Here is an 18,296-nt window from a genome sequence, read left to right as displayed (position 1 = left end):
ATATTGCCTTTATTTTAACAGAAAACCTTACAATACAATAAACATGTTTCCTATTGCACTCAAAGAACAATTTTAGAAGGTTAAAAAATAAATTAAAAGGCATCAAACACAATGGGCTTTTTTGTTGCACTCAAAGAACAATTTACAATTTTCCTTTTTACATATAGTCTGCCATAATCAAGGATTAGGTCAGAATAAAATAAAAAGCTGTATTTACATTATATTAAATGTTTCAAGATTTACTACTGGTCTGTGCTTTAAGTAAAATACAGTTATTAGTAAGTACTAAAAACAAAACTATGGAAACATGTACCCAAATAAGCCATGTAGCAGGTAAAACACACTTTTGTTTAGATATAAAACACAAATTATAGCAATTTGTTACAAAATATAGTCATTTCACTTGTATTAGTTGACTGCTAATTGGGCAGTTGTAACTCCGCTAATATCTGGCATCAATCCAAGCAGCTGTGTGCGCGTCTGTCTGTTGTTTTTATTTTTATTTTTTTTCCCTGAGGGAACTTTCCTGAAAGAATCAATAAAGTACTATCTATCTATCTATGTATCTACATGTTATATAACTATGTGTTATTTATCTACACATGCACAACAGAGGAGCTGGTTAACTTATGAGAGTAGCGTACAGTATGTATGTTTGTAAGAATGGCAACGTGTTGTCTGAGGGACATCAGTGAGTGAGTGGGCGAGCAAAGAGAGAGAGCGGTAACATTGCACTGCGCTGTCGAGTGATGAAAGGGTCTGGTTGTGTCCTGCAAAAATAACAATAAAACAACCAGATTGTCACAAATCAGCTGCCTCGTCATTCTGATCTGAAAGTGGAGCTTAACAGACCCATTGCTGGGTAAATTGAAGTGTGTTAACCCGACGAAAACATCGACGCTGAAGGGAACGTCTCCCCTCTGCTCCTCTACTTTGGTCTGCACCGCAGCCAAACAGCAGTACAGGTGTAACAACATCATTACCTGTCACTCTTTATAACTCCTTGCCCATTCTTAAAATGTTTACCGAAGTTTGAAGCAAAGGTGGTAATACTAATAGCCACATTTGGCTAGGTGTGTTTTAAAGCAACACTTGAATCGTGAAGCTTTCTTGTTTAAAGCGTTTTGATTGATTGATTGAATTATACTTTTATTAGTAGATTGCACAGTTCAGTACATATTCCGTACAATTGACCACTAAATGGTAACACCCGAATAAGTTTTTCAACTTGTTTAAGTCGGGGTCCACGTTAATCAATTCATGGTACAAATATATACTAACAGCATAATACAGTCATCACACAAGTTAATCATCAGAGTATATATATTGAATTATTTACATTATTTACAATCCGGGGGGTGGGATGAGGAGCTTTGGTTGATATCAGTACTTCAGTCATCAACAATTGCATCAACAGAGAAATGGACATTGAAACATTGTAGGTCTTACTTAGTAGGATATGTACAGCGAGCAGAGAACGTAGTGAGTTCAGATAGCATAAGAACAAGTATATGCATTAGAAATACAAACGTTTGTACATTTGATTATTCAAATTAGTTTATTTACAATCCGAGGAGATGGAATGTGAATGGAGGAGGGTATTAGTAGAGGGTTGAAGTTGCTTGGAGGTGTTGTTTTAGAGCGGTTTTGAAGGAGAATAGATATGCACTTACTTTTACACCTGTTGGGAGTGCATTCCACATTGATGTGGCATAGAAAGAGAATGAGTTAAGACCTTTGTTAGATTGGAATCTGGGTTTAATGTGGTTTGTGGAGCTCCCCCTGGTGTTGTGGTTATGGCGGTCAAGGTTAAGGAAGTAGTTTGACATGTACTTCTGTATCAGGGAGGTGTAGCGGATTTTCTAAACTAAGCTCAGTGCGAGTTGTTTTACTCTTTCCTCCACCCTGAGCCAGCCCACTTTGGAGAAGTGGGTTGGAGTGAGGTGTGATCTGGGGTGGGGGTCTAAAAGTAACCGGAGTAGCTTGTTCCTGGATGTTTGGAGTCTAGATTTGAGGGTTTTGGAGGTGCTGGGGTACCAGGAGGTGCAAGCGTAATCGAAAAAGGGTTGAATGAGAGTTCTTGCTAGAATCTTCAAGGTGCTTTTGTTGACCAGAGAGGAGATTCTGTAGAGGAATCTCGTTCTTTGGTTAGGCGGCGGCTTTTTGTTGTTAAGGCAGCAGCCTTAGCAACAAAGCGCTGCGGGAAACCCTGCTGTACATTTAAACGGTACATATTTCACGGCAGGTAACATTTCCTCCAGTAATTCAAGTTTAAACATACAGTATGACTTTTCATGTGTATATAGCAGGTCTTAATTACAACTAAATCCTACAGTAAGATATAATTCTGTTGGGAGTTTGTGTCTCTAAATAATGCATAGTCTGTAAATAGTGGTGGGCGTCAACTCTTGTGAATCACACTTGCACGGGTAGACACTGGAGTTACAAAGATTTGCTGCAGTTGGACATTTGTGTTTGAGTTTGGCTCTTGTCTTGCGTGCATTGTGTTGATAAGATTACATGTCTTGCATTGCACCTTTAGTAACAAGTGCATTGATAATTGTCTGACTTATAAAACTTTTTATCCTATCCTATCCTATCCTATCCTATCCAATAAAGATATAAATAGTTGGATATTCCTGTTAAACACTGGTAATGCACCAAATCATAATGTTTATGCATTTAAGCATGAACTTGCTCAGAATTTTGGATACCTCTGCCCGCAGAGTTTTGCAGTGTCGCTATGACTTGAGAAATCACAGCGAGGTGGACTTACTTACTTGGACACAAACTAAAGTTATCAGCTAGAGGAGGAGTAGTTCTGAATAAGCCCAGTTTGAGGTAACAAAAGAAAAGGTAGGATAAAGTAATATTTTGATGTATTCGTGTCATCAGTATATAAACGCAGACGATTGACATTCAATGACCTAAATGCTGCGAGTATGGTCTTTTTTGATGCAGATCTGTATCAATCAAAGAATATGCATGTGTACCTAATGTTCTGACCGGTAAATGTTTAATTAGTTTTTTTTCTGACCGTTTCTGGGAAAAACTAGTGGTGATGTTCGTTTTCAAGATATATATTTAAGCGTGCATTTTCAAAAGATGAATTATGACGCTTTTGAGATTTGGGAATGCCTCCAGTAACGAACTTGCAGATGAGTCAAAAAATGGGATCGTGAAGCAAAGCTAATCCAATACATATTATCTAGACCCCAAATTAGTGTTTTAAATGGAGATTAAAATCATCATAGGTTGCATCTTAGGTAGACATATGACCAAGTGGTCCTATCTGTCAGCTGCTACTTGTAAGAACATCAAATCTTATTAACAGCCAGGAAAGCTTGTTGTGATACAATTCAAATTCCTTTCAACAAACTAAGCTGGTTAGCCATTGATTAGTGTGTCCGTCTACTCTGCTGACCCCTCTTTGACATTGTTGCATTTGGTTGCATTGAAGCGATGTGTTTTTTTTTATTTTTAAATCGAGTGCCTGAAAAGACTTTACTTTTTAGAATAATCAGTACTATCACTACAGGGTTGGGCATCGAGCATCAGGCATCAATGCGAACCAGGTTTTACTTTCTGATTTTCCCGGAAACTTCCACATTTTTAAACTTTAATTCCCATTTTTGAGACTCAGTCCACGGACTGGAAGCACTGACCACAATAACAGTTACAGTATCTACTATCTCCATCAACAGTGTGGGATGGGGCCCCACACTGTTGTCTATAATTCTATAATTGTCTTTCTTAAAAATAGCATTATCACTGGAGGACAGGCTAAACATGTTACACACAGAGAAAGAGCAAGCAGGAGCGGGCAAGGTAATTGCTAAGATAGCTGCTAAACTAGCTTGAAACAACAATATAAATAAGGGCTTAGGGAAGTTTAGGGAGTGTAGAAGAAACAAGTTGAAGCAGAAAGTACGCAGCTTTTACCAGGAAATTAACAAGTAGATTAATAATTGCCTACAGCAGGGGTCACCAAAGCAGTGCCCGCGGGCACCAGGTTGCCCGTAAGGACCAGATGAGTAGCCCGCTGGCCTGTTCTAAAAATAGCTCAAATAGCAGCACTTAATAGTGAACTGCCTCTATTTTTTACATTTTATTTATTTACTAGCAAGCTGTTCTCGCTTTGTTCAACATTTTTAATTCTAAGAGAGACAAAACTCAAATAGAATTTGTTTAAATAAATGCATTTTTTTTTTTATTCTGCTTCTCATAACTTTCAGAAAGTCAATTTTAGAGAAAAAAATACAACCTTAAAAACGATTTTAGGATTTTTAAACACATATACCTTTTTACCTTTTAAATTCCTCCCTCTTCTTTCCTGACAATTTAAATCAAGTTCAACTAAATATTTTTTTTTTATTGTAAAGAATGATAAATACATTTTAATTTAATTCTTCATTTTAACTTCTGTTTTTTCGCGGAAAAATATTTGTGAAATATTTCTTCAAAGTTATTATGATTAAATTTCCCAAAAATTCTGGCAAATCCACAAAATCTTTAGAATCAAATTTAAATCCTATTTCAAAGTGTTTTGAATTTCTTTTAAAAATGTTTTTTCTGGAAAATGTAGAAGAAATAATGAGTTGTCTTTGTTAGGAATATAGCTTGGTCCAATTTGTTATATATTCTAACAAAGTGCAGATTGGATTTTAACCTATTTAAAACATGTCATCAAAATTCAAAAATTAATCTTAATCACGAAAAATTACTAATGATGTTCCATAAATAATTTTTTAATTTTTTTTAACAAGATTCAATTTAGCTAGTTTTTTTCTTCTTTTTTTCGGTTGAATTTTGAATTTTAAGGAGTCGAAATTGAAGATAAACTATGTTTCAAAATTTGATTTTCATTTTTTTCCTGTTTTCTCCTCTTTTAAACCGTTCAATTAAGTGTTTTTTTTTCATCATTTATTCTCTGCAAAAAATCTTCCGTAAAAAGATAAAAAATGTAAGACGGAATGACAGACAGAAATACCCTTATATATATATATATATATATATATACATATATATATATACATATATATATATATATATATAAATAATGGACAATTGCTCCTGCAGCCAACCACAGCCCTGAACAGGACATGAGTAGTGGAAAATCGATGGATGGATTAAAACAAGTGATAATATTTTATGTTTTATCTGAAAAGCCGAAATCTGCGAGCCGAGCCAGATGCAATCATCAAAAGAGCCACACCTGGCTCGCGAGCCATAGGTTCCCGACCCCTGGTCTAGAGAGAGGATAATATAACAACAACTTTTGGGCTGCTCTGTTTCTTTAGGTGGCCACTGCCAGACATACACGTGGTGGGAAAACGTATAGATCCTTTAATTAAAGGTGTTGATACAGAGGGTAGTATCAGTATATGATTAATACTAGAGTGATTAGATCAACAATTTTATTTTATTGTATTTTATTTTATTTTATATTTTTACACATTTAGGAAATAAAGGTCACAGGGGGACTGAGGGCAAAACCCAAATGTTTTACTGAGTAATAGATAGTAGTTTTTAGTTTGTGTGTATAATTGACTTTGTTTTCCTCAAACAATTCAAACAAACTTATTTTGTCTTCCTGGTAGTCAACCCCCAACCCCTCCAGATCCAATTACAGGATTTAGAAAAAGGAGGGGTGATCAGAGCCCACAAAAGAGCTCATTGGCTGAGCTGATATATATAAGAAAGCGCGTGCATGGTGCCAACTTGTTTTCAGTAATGCACAGCTGCCAAACACCCACCTGGAGAGATCGCAATACCTAAGCTTGCTGTTACAGAATATACTGCTAAAAACCTCAAAAAGAGGAAATCAGAGGAAGAAAAGAAAGATGCTTTATGTCTAAAAAAACACAAAGAAGAGCCAGAACTCAAATTAACATTAAAGATGGAGGGCATTGCGGGCCTGTCTTTAACTAACTTTGGACGCACAGGTGGCTGTTTTCCATCTTGACAGGTAATGTAATGTTCCATTTTCCTATATTTTGTGTGTATCCTTTTGCGTGGCGACTTGTGTTTCCGATAGTCAGACAATTGCTGTTCCGTGTATTGTAAGCAGAGACATAGTTTGTGGTTTTTGCATTTAGATTTCTGTAAAATTGTGTATAATATATGGCGGTATTACAGCTTAGCAACACAAATGAGTATTTCATAATTAGAGTAAAAATAAAACGTACCTGTGATAACAAGATTTATTTTCTGTAACAAAATACGAACTAGAGGATCCTTCGATGCAACTTAAGACCTTCAGTGCACCTATCAGCCAGGCCAATCTTTCCTTATCTCTAGACGTAGATTGTTCTGGGCTTCAGTACAGGGTTGATCTCCTGGAGACATGATTTTGTTTCTTAATACTTTGAAAGGGAAAAAATGCTTGGTTAGGCGTGTGTATAGCAGGATGTGTGCTGTATATAGTGACATGACATATAATCTTGTCATGTGTGCCTTCCTTGGGTGAAGCCAGGTCTATAGCTATGTTGTGATGTTATGCGGTTTGTTACTTTTTTATGTTATGTTACAGCTATTTAAAATAGTTTTGTCAATTTGTTCTGGCGGACAGCATGGTGGACAACAGGGATTAGTGCATGTGCCTCACAATATGAAGGTCCTGAGTAGTCCTGAGTTCTGTGTAGAGTTAACATTTTCTCCCCTTGACTGCGTGGGTTACTTTCGGTTACTCCGGCTTCTTCCCACCTCTAAAGACTTGCACCTGGGTATAGGTTGATTGGTAACACTAAATTGGCCCTAGTGTGTGAATGTGAGTGTGAATGTTGTCTGTCTATCTGTGTTGGCCCTGCGATGAGGTGGCGACTGGGCCAGGGTGTATCGCGCCTTCTGCCTGAATGCAGCTGAGATAGGCTCCAGCGTCCCCGGAAGGGACAATCGGTAAAAAATGGATGTATGGGTGGATTTTGTCTGGCCCGAAATAAATTGGCCGTTTGAAACATATCTTTGTCTATGTGTATTTTATGTAGACCACATTGCTTAGCAGAGTTCAGTGTTGCAAATGCATGTCAAGTTGATCAACAGATTGTATTATTCTCCAGTGCAATAACAGTACTGAAATGAAGGCTGAAAGGGCATTGATGCGAGCCTTAAAAAAAAAAAAGAAGTAACTAAATAGTAACTTTTCACAGTAACACATTACTTTTTGGTGTAAGTAACTGAGTTAGTAACTGAATTACTTTTGAACTAAAGTTACAAGTAACTGTAACTGGTTACTGTTTTCAGTAACTAACCCAACACTGTTCAAGAATGAGCGGAATCGGCAGCATAAAACAATGAATGGTTCACAATGAACAGAATAAATGATAAATAATAAATACATTTTTTTTATAAGTTTTCAAAAATATAGCGAAACTTTTATGAAAATGTAGTCCTGTGAAAAGAAATGTCATAACATTCAAGTTCGCAGGATTTATATATATGAACATACTGGTTGAAAAAAATCCTGTGAGAAATATTTTTTTTGATTTTACATTTTTGATACTGCCTCTTAAAAGAATCGTAATCAAGAATCGTTGGGAATGGGAACTGAAACGGGGAACTGAAATAAGAACCGGAATCGTCCAAATTCAAGCGATGCACAACCCTAACTATTACAGAACTGACACATCCCGAAAGTGTGTCACGCTTGCATCTGGAGTTAAAGACCAGAAATACAAATTTGTACAATACATATTTTCACCAAGTTAAACTTGAAACTTGAACTAAATACCCTTATAATAAAATAATATAGACCTCACATTCTGTAAAAATCAGCAACCTTTTTCATTTCTTCCAGGTGTCCCATGGCCGTCTGGCCACTGCCAGGAAGCCTGAGCGTCAGGTGACCCGTATGGTAGTAGTGATGATTATTGCATTCATGGTGGCATGGACACCATATGCAGTCTTCGCCATATTGGTCACAGCTCATCCCACCATTGAGTTGGATGCCAGGTTGGCTTCCATCCCGGCATTCTTCTCCAAGACCGCTGCGGTATACAACCCAATCATCTACGTGTTCATGAACAAACAGGTAACATTCCTCTAGATCAAGTTTAAACATATAGTATGAGTGTACATGTGTATACAGCAGGTCTTAATTGCAACTGAATCCTACAGTAAGATCTCATTCTGTTGGGAGTTTGTGCCTCTAAATAATGCATGGTCTATAAATAAATGAATTGTGCAATTCAGTTGGTACAATTGTCCAGAGGAGGCTCTGCTGAAAAACACATAACCCACCTATTTCATGCTTGTAAGCCAGTCATTGGTGCGTACAAATTGTGCTGTCTTGAGATTTTAGTGCGAGAGAGAAAATATATTGTTGATTTGGATTTATAGAATGTACTGTAGTATATAAATTATGGAGAATGAAAATGTTTAAGATCAAAAGTATATTTTTAGGGCTAATTGAGCAAAAGAAAATAATAATTCTATTGATGATATTGATAAATTATAATACAGGGGTACATCAACTTAAAGGGGAACCAAACTTTTTTCTGGAATTTTAAAATAATTCTCAATTCCTATGGGAGACAAGAACACATATGCCTTTCTCTTTTTTATGCATGATATATCGTAAATAAACACGAGTGATTGGTGGCTAACAATGCAGGTAATGGGGATTCGATATATTTCGCTTACAAAGTCCTCTAAAAAACCTCCAAGAATGTTTTATATACATGTAAGTATAAAATAGTATATACTGTAGTAAGAGGCACATTCATAATACCATGTAATATTTACTGTATTTTGGTCATTTAAGCCTTGGTGGAACTTATTTTTGGGCGCAATAATTTCACAGATAAATCGCATCAGGTGTGATGCATAAATGGAGTATTGTTGGCGGTTTTTGGATGTCTTTTTAGATCGCTTTAGGGCAAAATAGATGACTCCCATTAGCTACATTGTTGGCCTTTCGAGTATTAGCCCTATTTTTAAATTTAGAAAAAAAAATTGAAAAATGTGTTCACTGGTGTGATTAAAAAAAAAGATTTGCATCTGTATTGCGATTCTTATTATTCTGGTTCTAAATCTGTTTATATTTTTTAATATTTTTAAAATCTGGTTTTAAGCCATTTTCTTGCTTACTGCTAACTGTATACATATTACAACAGCATGCAAAAGGAGGTTTTGTAACCTGCAACCAGTTTTGAAAAGGTTTTCTTATAATTCAATACCAAACAATGCTTTGCCAGAATATGTTTGAATGGAGAAAGGTGTTGAATTGACAATCGATTCTGACTTCAATCGTCGCTCCAAACATCGGAATTTAATTCAATCGTGAGGTGCCCAAATAGTCTCACCTCTAATGTTCATGTCAGTGAATGATAGGCAAAATTCCTAATCAAAGAGTGAAGTTCCCCTTTAAGAGTGCCCCAAGGGAAAAGTGTTTTGAGATAATAGCTGTGTCTCGGCAAATCGTTTTGCTTTAAATTGCAAGCAACATTTTTAGTTATAAGCATCCCCAGTATTAGTTGGTGTAGCAAATGTCACAATGAACCCGTAAAAGCCATCCAAAGCATCTGGTCTTACTCTTTAGCATTAGATTATAGCTAAATATGGACAGAAATTTGTTTTTCAACCATGGGAAGGAAGAAAGTGAGTGTAAAGGACAGTGCTGAGGAGGAAAATTGAATGATATTCACTGAATCAGAAATATAAATAATCAAAAACATAACTGAGCGTGTTTCCAGCTATGTGAAGCAATTTGAGCTTTTCAGTACAAGCCCGCACTATATTGATGCAAAGTAAGTATAACACCAGTCAAGGATGTTACAGTGATATCTAAACGGCGGACAATTATCCATGCAAAAAAAGTAAAGCTGCTGATAGTAAGTTCGACCAAGAAGCGACTAGAATGAGATACAATCATACAATTAGACAAAATTACATTCTATTTTATTGTTTTCATTCAATGATTCATATCTTAAAGTTATTTATTTTTAAAAGGCATGTTAAATGTTCAATTTGTGCTGTTTTGGGGGGAAGCACTCATACAATTGATTTTTAAATATTTCAATTGGAGATGTTGAAGTGTTTTGACTTAAAGCTCGGTCACAGAACCAATTAATTAAGTTTTGTAAGTACTACTGTATTAATAATATACATATATGACCGTGCCGTGACAATATATGCCTTTACTTACAACACATTGCCCTTATTCATGGCCATTTTGCACAAATAAATAAATGATAAATGGGTTGTACTTGTATAGCGCTTTTCTACCTTCAAGGTACTCAAAGCGCTTTGACACTACTTCCACATTTACCCATTCACACACACATTCACACACTGATGGAGGGAGCTGCCATGCAAGGCGCCAACCAGCACCCATCAGGAGCAAGGGTGAAGTGTCTTGCTCAGGACACAACGGACGTGACGAGGTTGGTACTAGGTGGGATTTGAACCAGGGACCCTCGGGTTGCGCACGGCAACTCTCCTACTGCGCCACGCCGTCCCTAAATAACATTTAGAATTCAAATTTTCTTCATTATTTGGCCGGTTTTAAAGTGAAGACTTTCCCCAATGTATTTGTTTGTGTCTAGCAACAGAACATGTTATCACTGATATAATTTTGTCCAATTGCAGATGCAAGTGTGACCTATAACACACATGAGCAAAAAAATACTTTTTCATTTTGTTTCTTGTGTAGAAGTGTTGATTTAAAATATTAAATATGCACACATGAACCTCTAGTAATAAGTCATTATATTGACAAACAAAGGTATCTGAATGCATTAGAATACACTCTATGTAACTTAGTTACTGTGTGTTTCTAAGGGATAATTCAACACTGTTTATATTGTTGTTTTTTACAGAATACGTGATGCTGTAATTTAATTTAGAATATGCAGTTTATTTTATCTTTTGCTTGTATTTCTGTTTCAAGGCAGCAAATTTTGATAGAGTAATCAGGAACTTCTTAGGGGCTTGGTTCTACCAAGAATCTTTCCCAATATTATGTATCCATAAACCATATAAATGGAAAATGTGCATGTATTACATCGTCAAGTGAGTGTGTATTTATGTGAAGAAGGCATTAGATCAGACCCTCCTGGAGGTAAGTGCACATGGTCTGCATGCCCATGTGGGTGTCCTACTTTTGGGGACTTTAAATGGGTCAACAAGAAGAGTAGATGTAAATAAGGATATTGAATCAGAATTCCTACTGCTTAAGCTAAGCTGCCATTACTTGAAGTCAAGTGACTTAAATTATGACGTTATACGACTTATCCTTTTTTGGGTAGTGAGAGAGCAAGAGTGTAATCCATCTGATGTTTGGGAAAAGAAGGGGTACAATTGCAGGGCACAAGCAGACAAAATATCATTAGTAAATTGGTAAATTGGTGTCCAAATAACCCAACATGCATGTTTTGGAAACTGGGGACGAGAAAACTCATGCAAGTATAGGGAGGACATGCAAACTCCACAGATCTACTACCAGTGTTGAATCTGTTTGTTCATCAAAATTCACTCAGAGCTGCCATATTTTTGTCAGTGTTATTTTTCAGAACTCATAGCAGTAGCTTTCACTACATCTGGCACCAGCATGACCTTGAGACACAGTAGACCTCATTAGAAGATTAAGGTTGTGAAAACACAAAACATGTTATAGTTTTGGGATCATTACCCAAGTGTTGGCATTTTTTAATATTACCTTACCATACCATACTATACCGTACCATACCAAAAGGCAACTAGTGTTGGTAGCCTTAGTGAATATACATAATCAATATAGCAAGTATATAACACACTCATTATTTGATTTTGAGCATTGAGCTTACATTAACAAATTTGTGTAAATACAAAAGCCAATTGTAGTGTAGTAATTCACATAGCTGACTTTCATGCAGTCCTAGTACCAATCGGCCGGTGATTCACTGGTGACCAGTCCAGAGTATAATCAGCATATTTTGTGACCTTTGTGCAGTAAAGATTATGTACACGTGGATGTAAAATATATTTTGTGACCTTTGTGCAGTATAGATTACGTACACAGGGATGTAATAGAAGACACGTATTTAATTAGGGATGTATTTTTTTATTGAAGTGTTCTCTTTGACCATTTGCATTTAAGAATATATTTTGCATCGATAATAGATAAGTCTAGAATATATTTCACATTATATATAATCAGTGTCTATGTCATATCGCAATAAAAACAAATGTTCTGTACTTCCTTGAACTGTTGCTATTATATTAAAGTGATTCAATTTTAAACCATAAGAGTTGTGAATGTACGCATTCAAAAACTCGGTGGCAAATAATTTTAGGCCACACCTGACTATAAGCCGCACCAGGTAAATTTAGGGGAAAATACAGATGGCTCCATATATAAGACGCACCCGACTATAAGCCGCAGGCGTTTTGATGTGTAATTGCCGTAGTATATAGGGGTTCCTGCTACCACAGAGGGGATTGTCGGGACAGAGATGAATGTTTGGGAACGCAACGCGTCCCATTTATTAACAATAAATCTTTCAATCATTCAATCAAACTTTCACATCTTTGACCCTTTCTGGTTGACTTTTATGGAGATTTATTTCGGGAATTTTTCATTTGGCATAGTAATCCGTTTAAAAATCACCATCGGTGGAAGCTTTAGTCCGGATGCTGTGCAGCCCAGAACACAAGTGAAACGTGTTCTCTCATGGCCAGTTGTTCTCAGTGTGATGGACGATTCACCTTTTTTGTTAACAGTCCTTGTGAGAGGCAGGTCAAAGGACAGAGGCACTTCATCCATGTTTATTATTTCGTCCGGTCCGATGGAATATTCGTCTATCTTTCTTTGTGTGAATTCGCGGAAGTTTGTTATTTTCTCCTTGTGGTCGGGAGGGAGTTGCTGACTGAGAGTCCTCCGTGCCCTAATGGACTGTCCTTTTCGTCTCATAAATCTGAGACACCATGATGGTCCACCTCTAAAATCTTCAATATTCATTTCTTTGGCGGTTGTTTGGGCTTTCAGTCGGATCTGCACGGTGGAAACACCTCGGCCGTCTGCTCTCTGTGTGTTCACCCAGTCCTCAAGAAAGTTTTCAAGTTCCGGACATTTGCTTTTATTACCTCTGAAGGATTTTTTTGTCTTTTTGCATTGAATCAGTTCTTCATGCTGCCATTTCCAACGTCTCACCATTGATTCATTGATGTCAAGGGTACGTGCAGCAGCTCTATTTCATTCTTTGACAGCCAAATCGATTGCCTTTACTTAAAAGCAGCATCATATGCACTTCTCCATTTGTTTTCCATATTGAGGGTGTTTGCATGAACGCTTCCTTCGCGCAAACTGTCGCTGACGCTCTGCTACTATTTGTTTTGCTCTCGTTACCTGGCGCTGTCACGCCAAATTTCTTACCCCATTTACTTCTGGGGTCATGATTAATACAGACGTTTTGTCAACGCTATATTATAAAAATATAACGCTATATTATAAATATACAGATGTTTTTTTAACGCTATATTATAAAAAAATAAATAAATAAAAATACAAACAAAAGCTATGGGATGACTCATTTACTTCCGGGGTCACGTTTCCTCATGTTTCCTCTTACGTCATCCCATAGCTTGTGTTTGTAATTTATTTATTTTTTTTATAACATAGCGTCTGTATTAATCATGACCACGGAAGTGAATGGGGGGAAGGTTTTGTAAGGGGGAAGACATTTGGTGTGACAGCGCCTCGGTCTCGCGCATCCTCGGTAGTGCGTGCCCCTGGTTACCGTAAGCCGCACCGTTTTATAAGCTGCAGAGACCAGAACGAGGGAAAAAAGTAGCGGCTTATAGTCCGGAAATTACGGTAGTTTTAAAAATTTAACTAACATCCACTTTTAAAAGTGAATAGATCCAATCCCTCACATTCAGATATTTTTGGAATATCTGGCTTGTATATTTGCTTCTAAACCTTTACAATATTCTGACACTACATAGCTGGAGAGAAATGAACAGGAGTTATATCAACCATTTGCCCCACTAAGCAAAACCGGAAGAGCCTATAGGCAAATTGCGGCCCGAAGGCTGCATACGACCCATTAAATTTCTAAACCTTTCCAAATATTTTTTTGCATTTTAACATCGAAACTGTAGCCATGCAGTGCTGTTTTCAAATTACAGTATGTATTGGACTATAGAAAGTATTTTAATGGTTGGAATCTCAGGCATCCCAAATGTCCGCTATTTTTCTAGCCAAAGTGGTATTTTTTTTTCAGAATTCCGTGTAACTTGACCACTGTCCGGGGTAAAGTGGTTATCTGGAGGCTTAGAAGTGTGCAGTTGTTGTATGAAGCCATACTGGCGTTTATGCCGGCATTGGAGTGGTAATGTTTTTGGAGCTAGCAAAGCTAGGCCAAGCAAGGCTAAGCTAGCCTGTGCATGAAGCGATGAAAAATCAAAGAATGATATCGACTTTGGACTGCCTTATAGTATAGGTCAACCAGTGAAGCGGTAAAGAGGATGAAAGAAGTCAGTAAATTGGAAAAAGCAGCAGATGTTCTTGTAAAGTATTATAGCGATGGGAATATTGTGTAGTGAGCTATAATTACCCCATGTGGGCTGCAGAGGGCAACAGCAGGCTCACCGAAGTGTCAGACCTTCTTTGGGAGCGAAGAAGAACCGAGGAAGGGGACGAGGAACTGTTCTCGTGAGTGTGTGTCAAGCTCCTGCCTCTTAGCTATACAGTGCTAGTTTTGTAAAACACTTAAAAAGCATTCTGCCTCTTTCAAATCGCCGTCGCTAATACAGTAAAATCATGAATTTATTAAGCTCACATATAGGGATAGGAATTGATAAGATTTTTCCGGTTCCGAATACACTTTTGATTCTGCTTAACGATTTGTTTCTTTAACGGTCTTTTTGTCGATTCTTATTCGGAAAAAAAAACAAAATGGTAGATTAGCACCAATTTGTTTAGTTTAGAGCTAAGATGACCTTACAAAGCCAACAGTGAGGTCTTAAGAGGCCAGCCTGAAACACGGGTGTAAAGGGTAGACGCGGAAGCAGACTTTTACAACTAAGTTCCGCAGAAAAGTGACAATAATAAATCAGATTGTAGATGGGGTTTTTTACCTTTTGCGTTCTTATTTTTTCGTGTTTGTTGCATTTTCGTTACATTTTGCTTGATTGTAAAATATGTCGATCGAGGAGGTGGTCTGAAAAGTAAAAGAAGAGCAATGTTTATATTTTGTTAATATTCAGTGTTTTATCATTCATAGTTAATATTGTAAAACCCACATCTGTTGTCTTCATCTACTTTCTGGATGTGTCATTTAGTAAAAAAATAAATAATTCCATTCCGTTTAATGAGGTTGTCTGTCATTAGGTTTTAACCATTTTATTGGACATACAACTGATATTAATAAGTAGAAAATGCAATTTTGCAGGAATTGCATGTGATGCTGAAAAGCAGAAGACGGACAGAAATGCTAACAGTTATCACAATACCAACAACGTGTCAAGTAACAAAATATATGACTCTACTGTGAGTTTCATCAAAATGAGCCAAAAAAAAATATGTTAGCATGCGTAAAGTACCAAAATATAACTTTTAGGTGTGTATCTTTGAAATAAGCTTAAAAAAGCTAACATGCTAACGTTAGAATGTAAACAGTTATGTGTCAAGTACCAAACAATGACTCTAAGGTTTATACCGGCAAAGTTATTGAAAATAGCTAGCATTTTTGTCGGTTAAAGGAAGATAGATTATGATCATACCTCAACATATCTAGTGTCTTGTCTTTTGATCATGTTTTGTTTGGCTATGTTCTGTTTTGTTTTTTGGACTCTTTTAGTTTCTGTTTACGCTCCATTTTTTCAGTTACCATGTCAACTCATTAGTTTCACTTGCCTCATTTGTTTGGACTCACGCACCTGTGTTAATCAATGATTATTATTTAAGCTTGTAGTTGCCAGGCAATCGGCCTGGCGTCATCACGATCCTGCTCACTTCATGTCATAGATACTCCTCACATCGAATAACATTTTTATGCTCATTATTCATGCTTGATTTATGCTGCTCTTGTCTTGCCACGTAAATTTCCTTTGTTATTCAAGCCACAGTTTAGTGCGTTGTTTAGTTCATGTTTCATGTCCTAAGTTGTTTTTGCCTCAGCCTTGTGCATGCCTTTTTTTTTTACTTTTTGGGTAAAAGATTACATCATGTATTTACCTTCACGCCAGGTTCAATCCAGTTCTTTTGCATCTCGGGAAAACAATTCACACTGGAAACTATACCATAGTCCGAGTTATGACATCTAGTATGTACAAAAGTAAATGCTGCCTCTTTAGTAGGTCAATATTTCAAATAAGAGAATGTTCACAATTGATTTATCCTGGAATAAAAAAAGTGTTAAATGTATATATACACTACATTACCCAGGAACAGGAAGTCGGTGTGAGCTGTGCAGGAGGACGACTGTTGTGCCGTTTCAGCAATAAATCTATATATTGATATATTGGTTGTATTGGTTCACACTGCTGTTCCTTTTTCGTCTACACAAGAAAGAAACATATGTAATGATTGGACAGTTTACGTGTGCATTTGCAAACAACCCAGAGACAAATCTGGTTGGAAAAAAATGAGCTGAATGGCCAACATGTGCAGGGAACTTGCGGGCATTGGATAAAGTTGGGAGGCCGTGCAAAATTTGTAAGGATTGGTTGGATTTGCGTGAATTCCGCAAATTCCTGGAGGCACTGAATAATATTGTAGTCCATAATTAAAAATGTGGCTGTAAAAAAACTTAGGTAGCACAATTTCCACACAATGGGCACAGGCTTAGTCACTCTGAATGTTGAACTAAAAACTTGTACTGACTGAAACAAGTTTTGAGAATACTTTTAATGTTCTTGATTTCTATCTAGTTCAGGAAGTGCTTCATTCAGCTCTTCACCGGTTCGCTGAACATGGCAGACATGAACCAGACGTCAGGTCGACCTGGAACTACTGCAGAGAGTCAAACGGGAGAAATGGCTACTATTGCGGCCCGCTTCCCTGTGGGCGGCCCAGCATCGCCAAGGTCTGAAGAGTCTCCGACTGACTGCAGCTCCATTGGTCAGCTGCCCATCCCAGAGAACAAAGTGTGTCCCATGTAACAGCGGACGTACACACAGCAGGTCTATGCCAACATGTTTTATTTTGCACTGATTTGTTTTAATTGTTGGAGGGGATGAATTGACTACATTTTTTTGCATCGCGCTCTTACCTTTGTATTTCATTTGCAGTTGTGGAGGAAAGAAAAGTTCAGAAAAGGAATGAAACCCTTTGTTCAGTCACATTGCAGTAGTCTGCTAAATATTTTGTTTTAATGAGCCCAAAAGATAAAAGCTTGCATTTAGAAATGCTTATTAGACTCTTTGTAAGCAAGCTTGCCTTACACTTGTTTGTATTGCTGGTGACTATATGTGGTGTACTTTCAAGCATGCATGTATGGCACATAGACCAGCCTTGCACCTTGATCCCTTGTCTACACATCCTCACTGATTTAGAGTTGAGCAGCGCAAGCCAGCGAGCTAAGAGCATCTGTTAAGGCATTGGGGATTGAGGTTTACATAACGCACAGCCACACTAACTGGCATCTATTACACTTGCACACCTAGTGTGGCACAAAATACGACTGGCACTTTATAAGACCTGATAGCATCAACCTACATATAAAGACATTTCCCAAATCCTGGCTAGCCTGTACTTTTCAAATACCACATTGCAGCCTTTCATCTCCTTTGACGCCTTCGTACTTTGAGCCCTGAAAGGAAGCCTTCGGAGAACGCATTGTTTTTCTATGCTGTTTCAGTGCTTTACTTTGGCATTCTTCATTCATCTCCACCCGTCAAAGAGTCAAAGTCCCTTTTCTGAATTTGGATACTTTTATTTGAGTTATACTGTGTAGACTAGCAAAGGGCACTGCTTTCATCCTTACTGGTGATGGTCAATGGCAGTTGTCCCAATTGCCTCGACTGCTGGGTGATGTATTCAGGCAGTGAAAACTTGAGATCAACAAACATAAAGATGCACACAATAAACACCCTTCTACACTATATGGACAATACATTGAGACATCTGTTGAGTGAGTAGTCTATAATCAAGAATTCAGGGTCAGTATCTTTCAAGTTAGAATTTTCTTTTGAAGGTTTAGTTCTTGCAGACCTGTCAACATGTAGAATTTTGACTCTTCACTGCTCTCCAAGTGGTTATGTTTTGACAGCTTCTCATTTGAGCTGAGTCTATGAATCTTAGATCATAATCCTGGATCGAGCCACCAGCGTACGTTATGACATGCACCTTCATGAAAATGTAACCTTACAATGCA

The 18,296-nt window shown here is 37.3% G+C and overlaps 1 protein-coding gene across 1 annotated transcript in view; it reads left to right on the top strand.

Annotated features, from left to right (window-relative positions):
- valopa (vertebrate ancient long opsin a) overlaps positions 1-17,541 on the top strand; it is a 71,712-nt gene extending 54,171 nt beyond the window's left edge. Inside the window, exons 4-5 of the mRNA XM_061910881.1 lie at positions 7,796-8,029; positions 16,852-17,541. Coding sequence (XP_061766865.1) covers positions 7,796-8,029; positions 16,852-17,082 — 465 coding nt within the window. The 3' untranslated portion in view covers positions 17,083-17,541. The remainder of the gene's footprint in view (positions 1-7,795; positions 8,030-16,851) is intronic.
- Positions 17,542-18,296: the final 755 nt, after the last annotated feature.

This window comes from Nerophis ophidion, linkage group LG09 (assembly GCF_033978795.1).
Source record: "Nerophis ophidion isolate RoL-2023_Sa linkage group LG09, RoL_Noph_v1.0, whole genome shotgun sequence".
Taxonomy (NCBI): Eukaryota; Metazoa; Chordata; class Actinopteri; order Syngnathiformes; family Syngnathidae; genus Nerophis; species Nerophis ophidion.
Note: the sequence above shows the minus strand (reverse complement) of the source record. Positions and strands in the feature narration are given on the sequence as shown.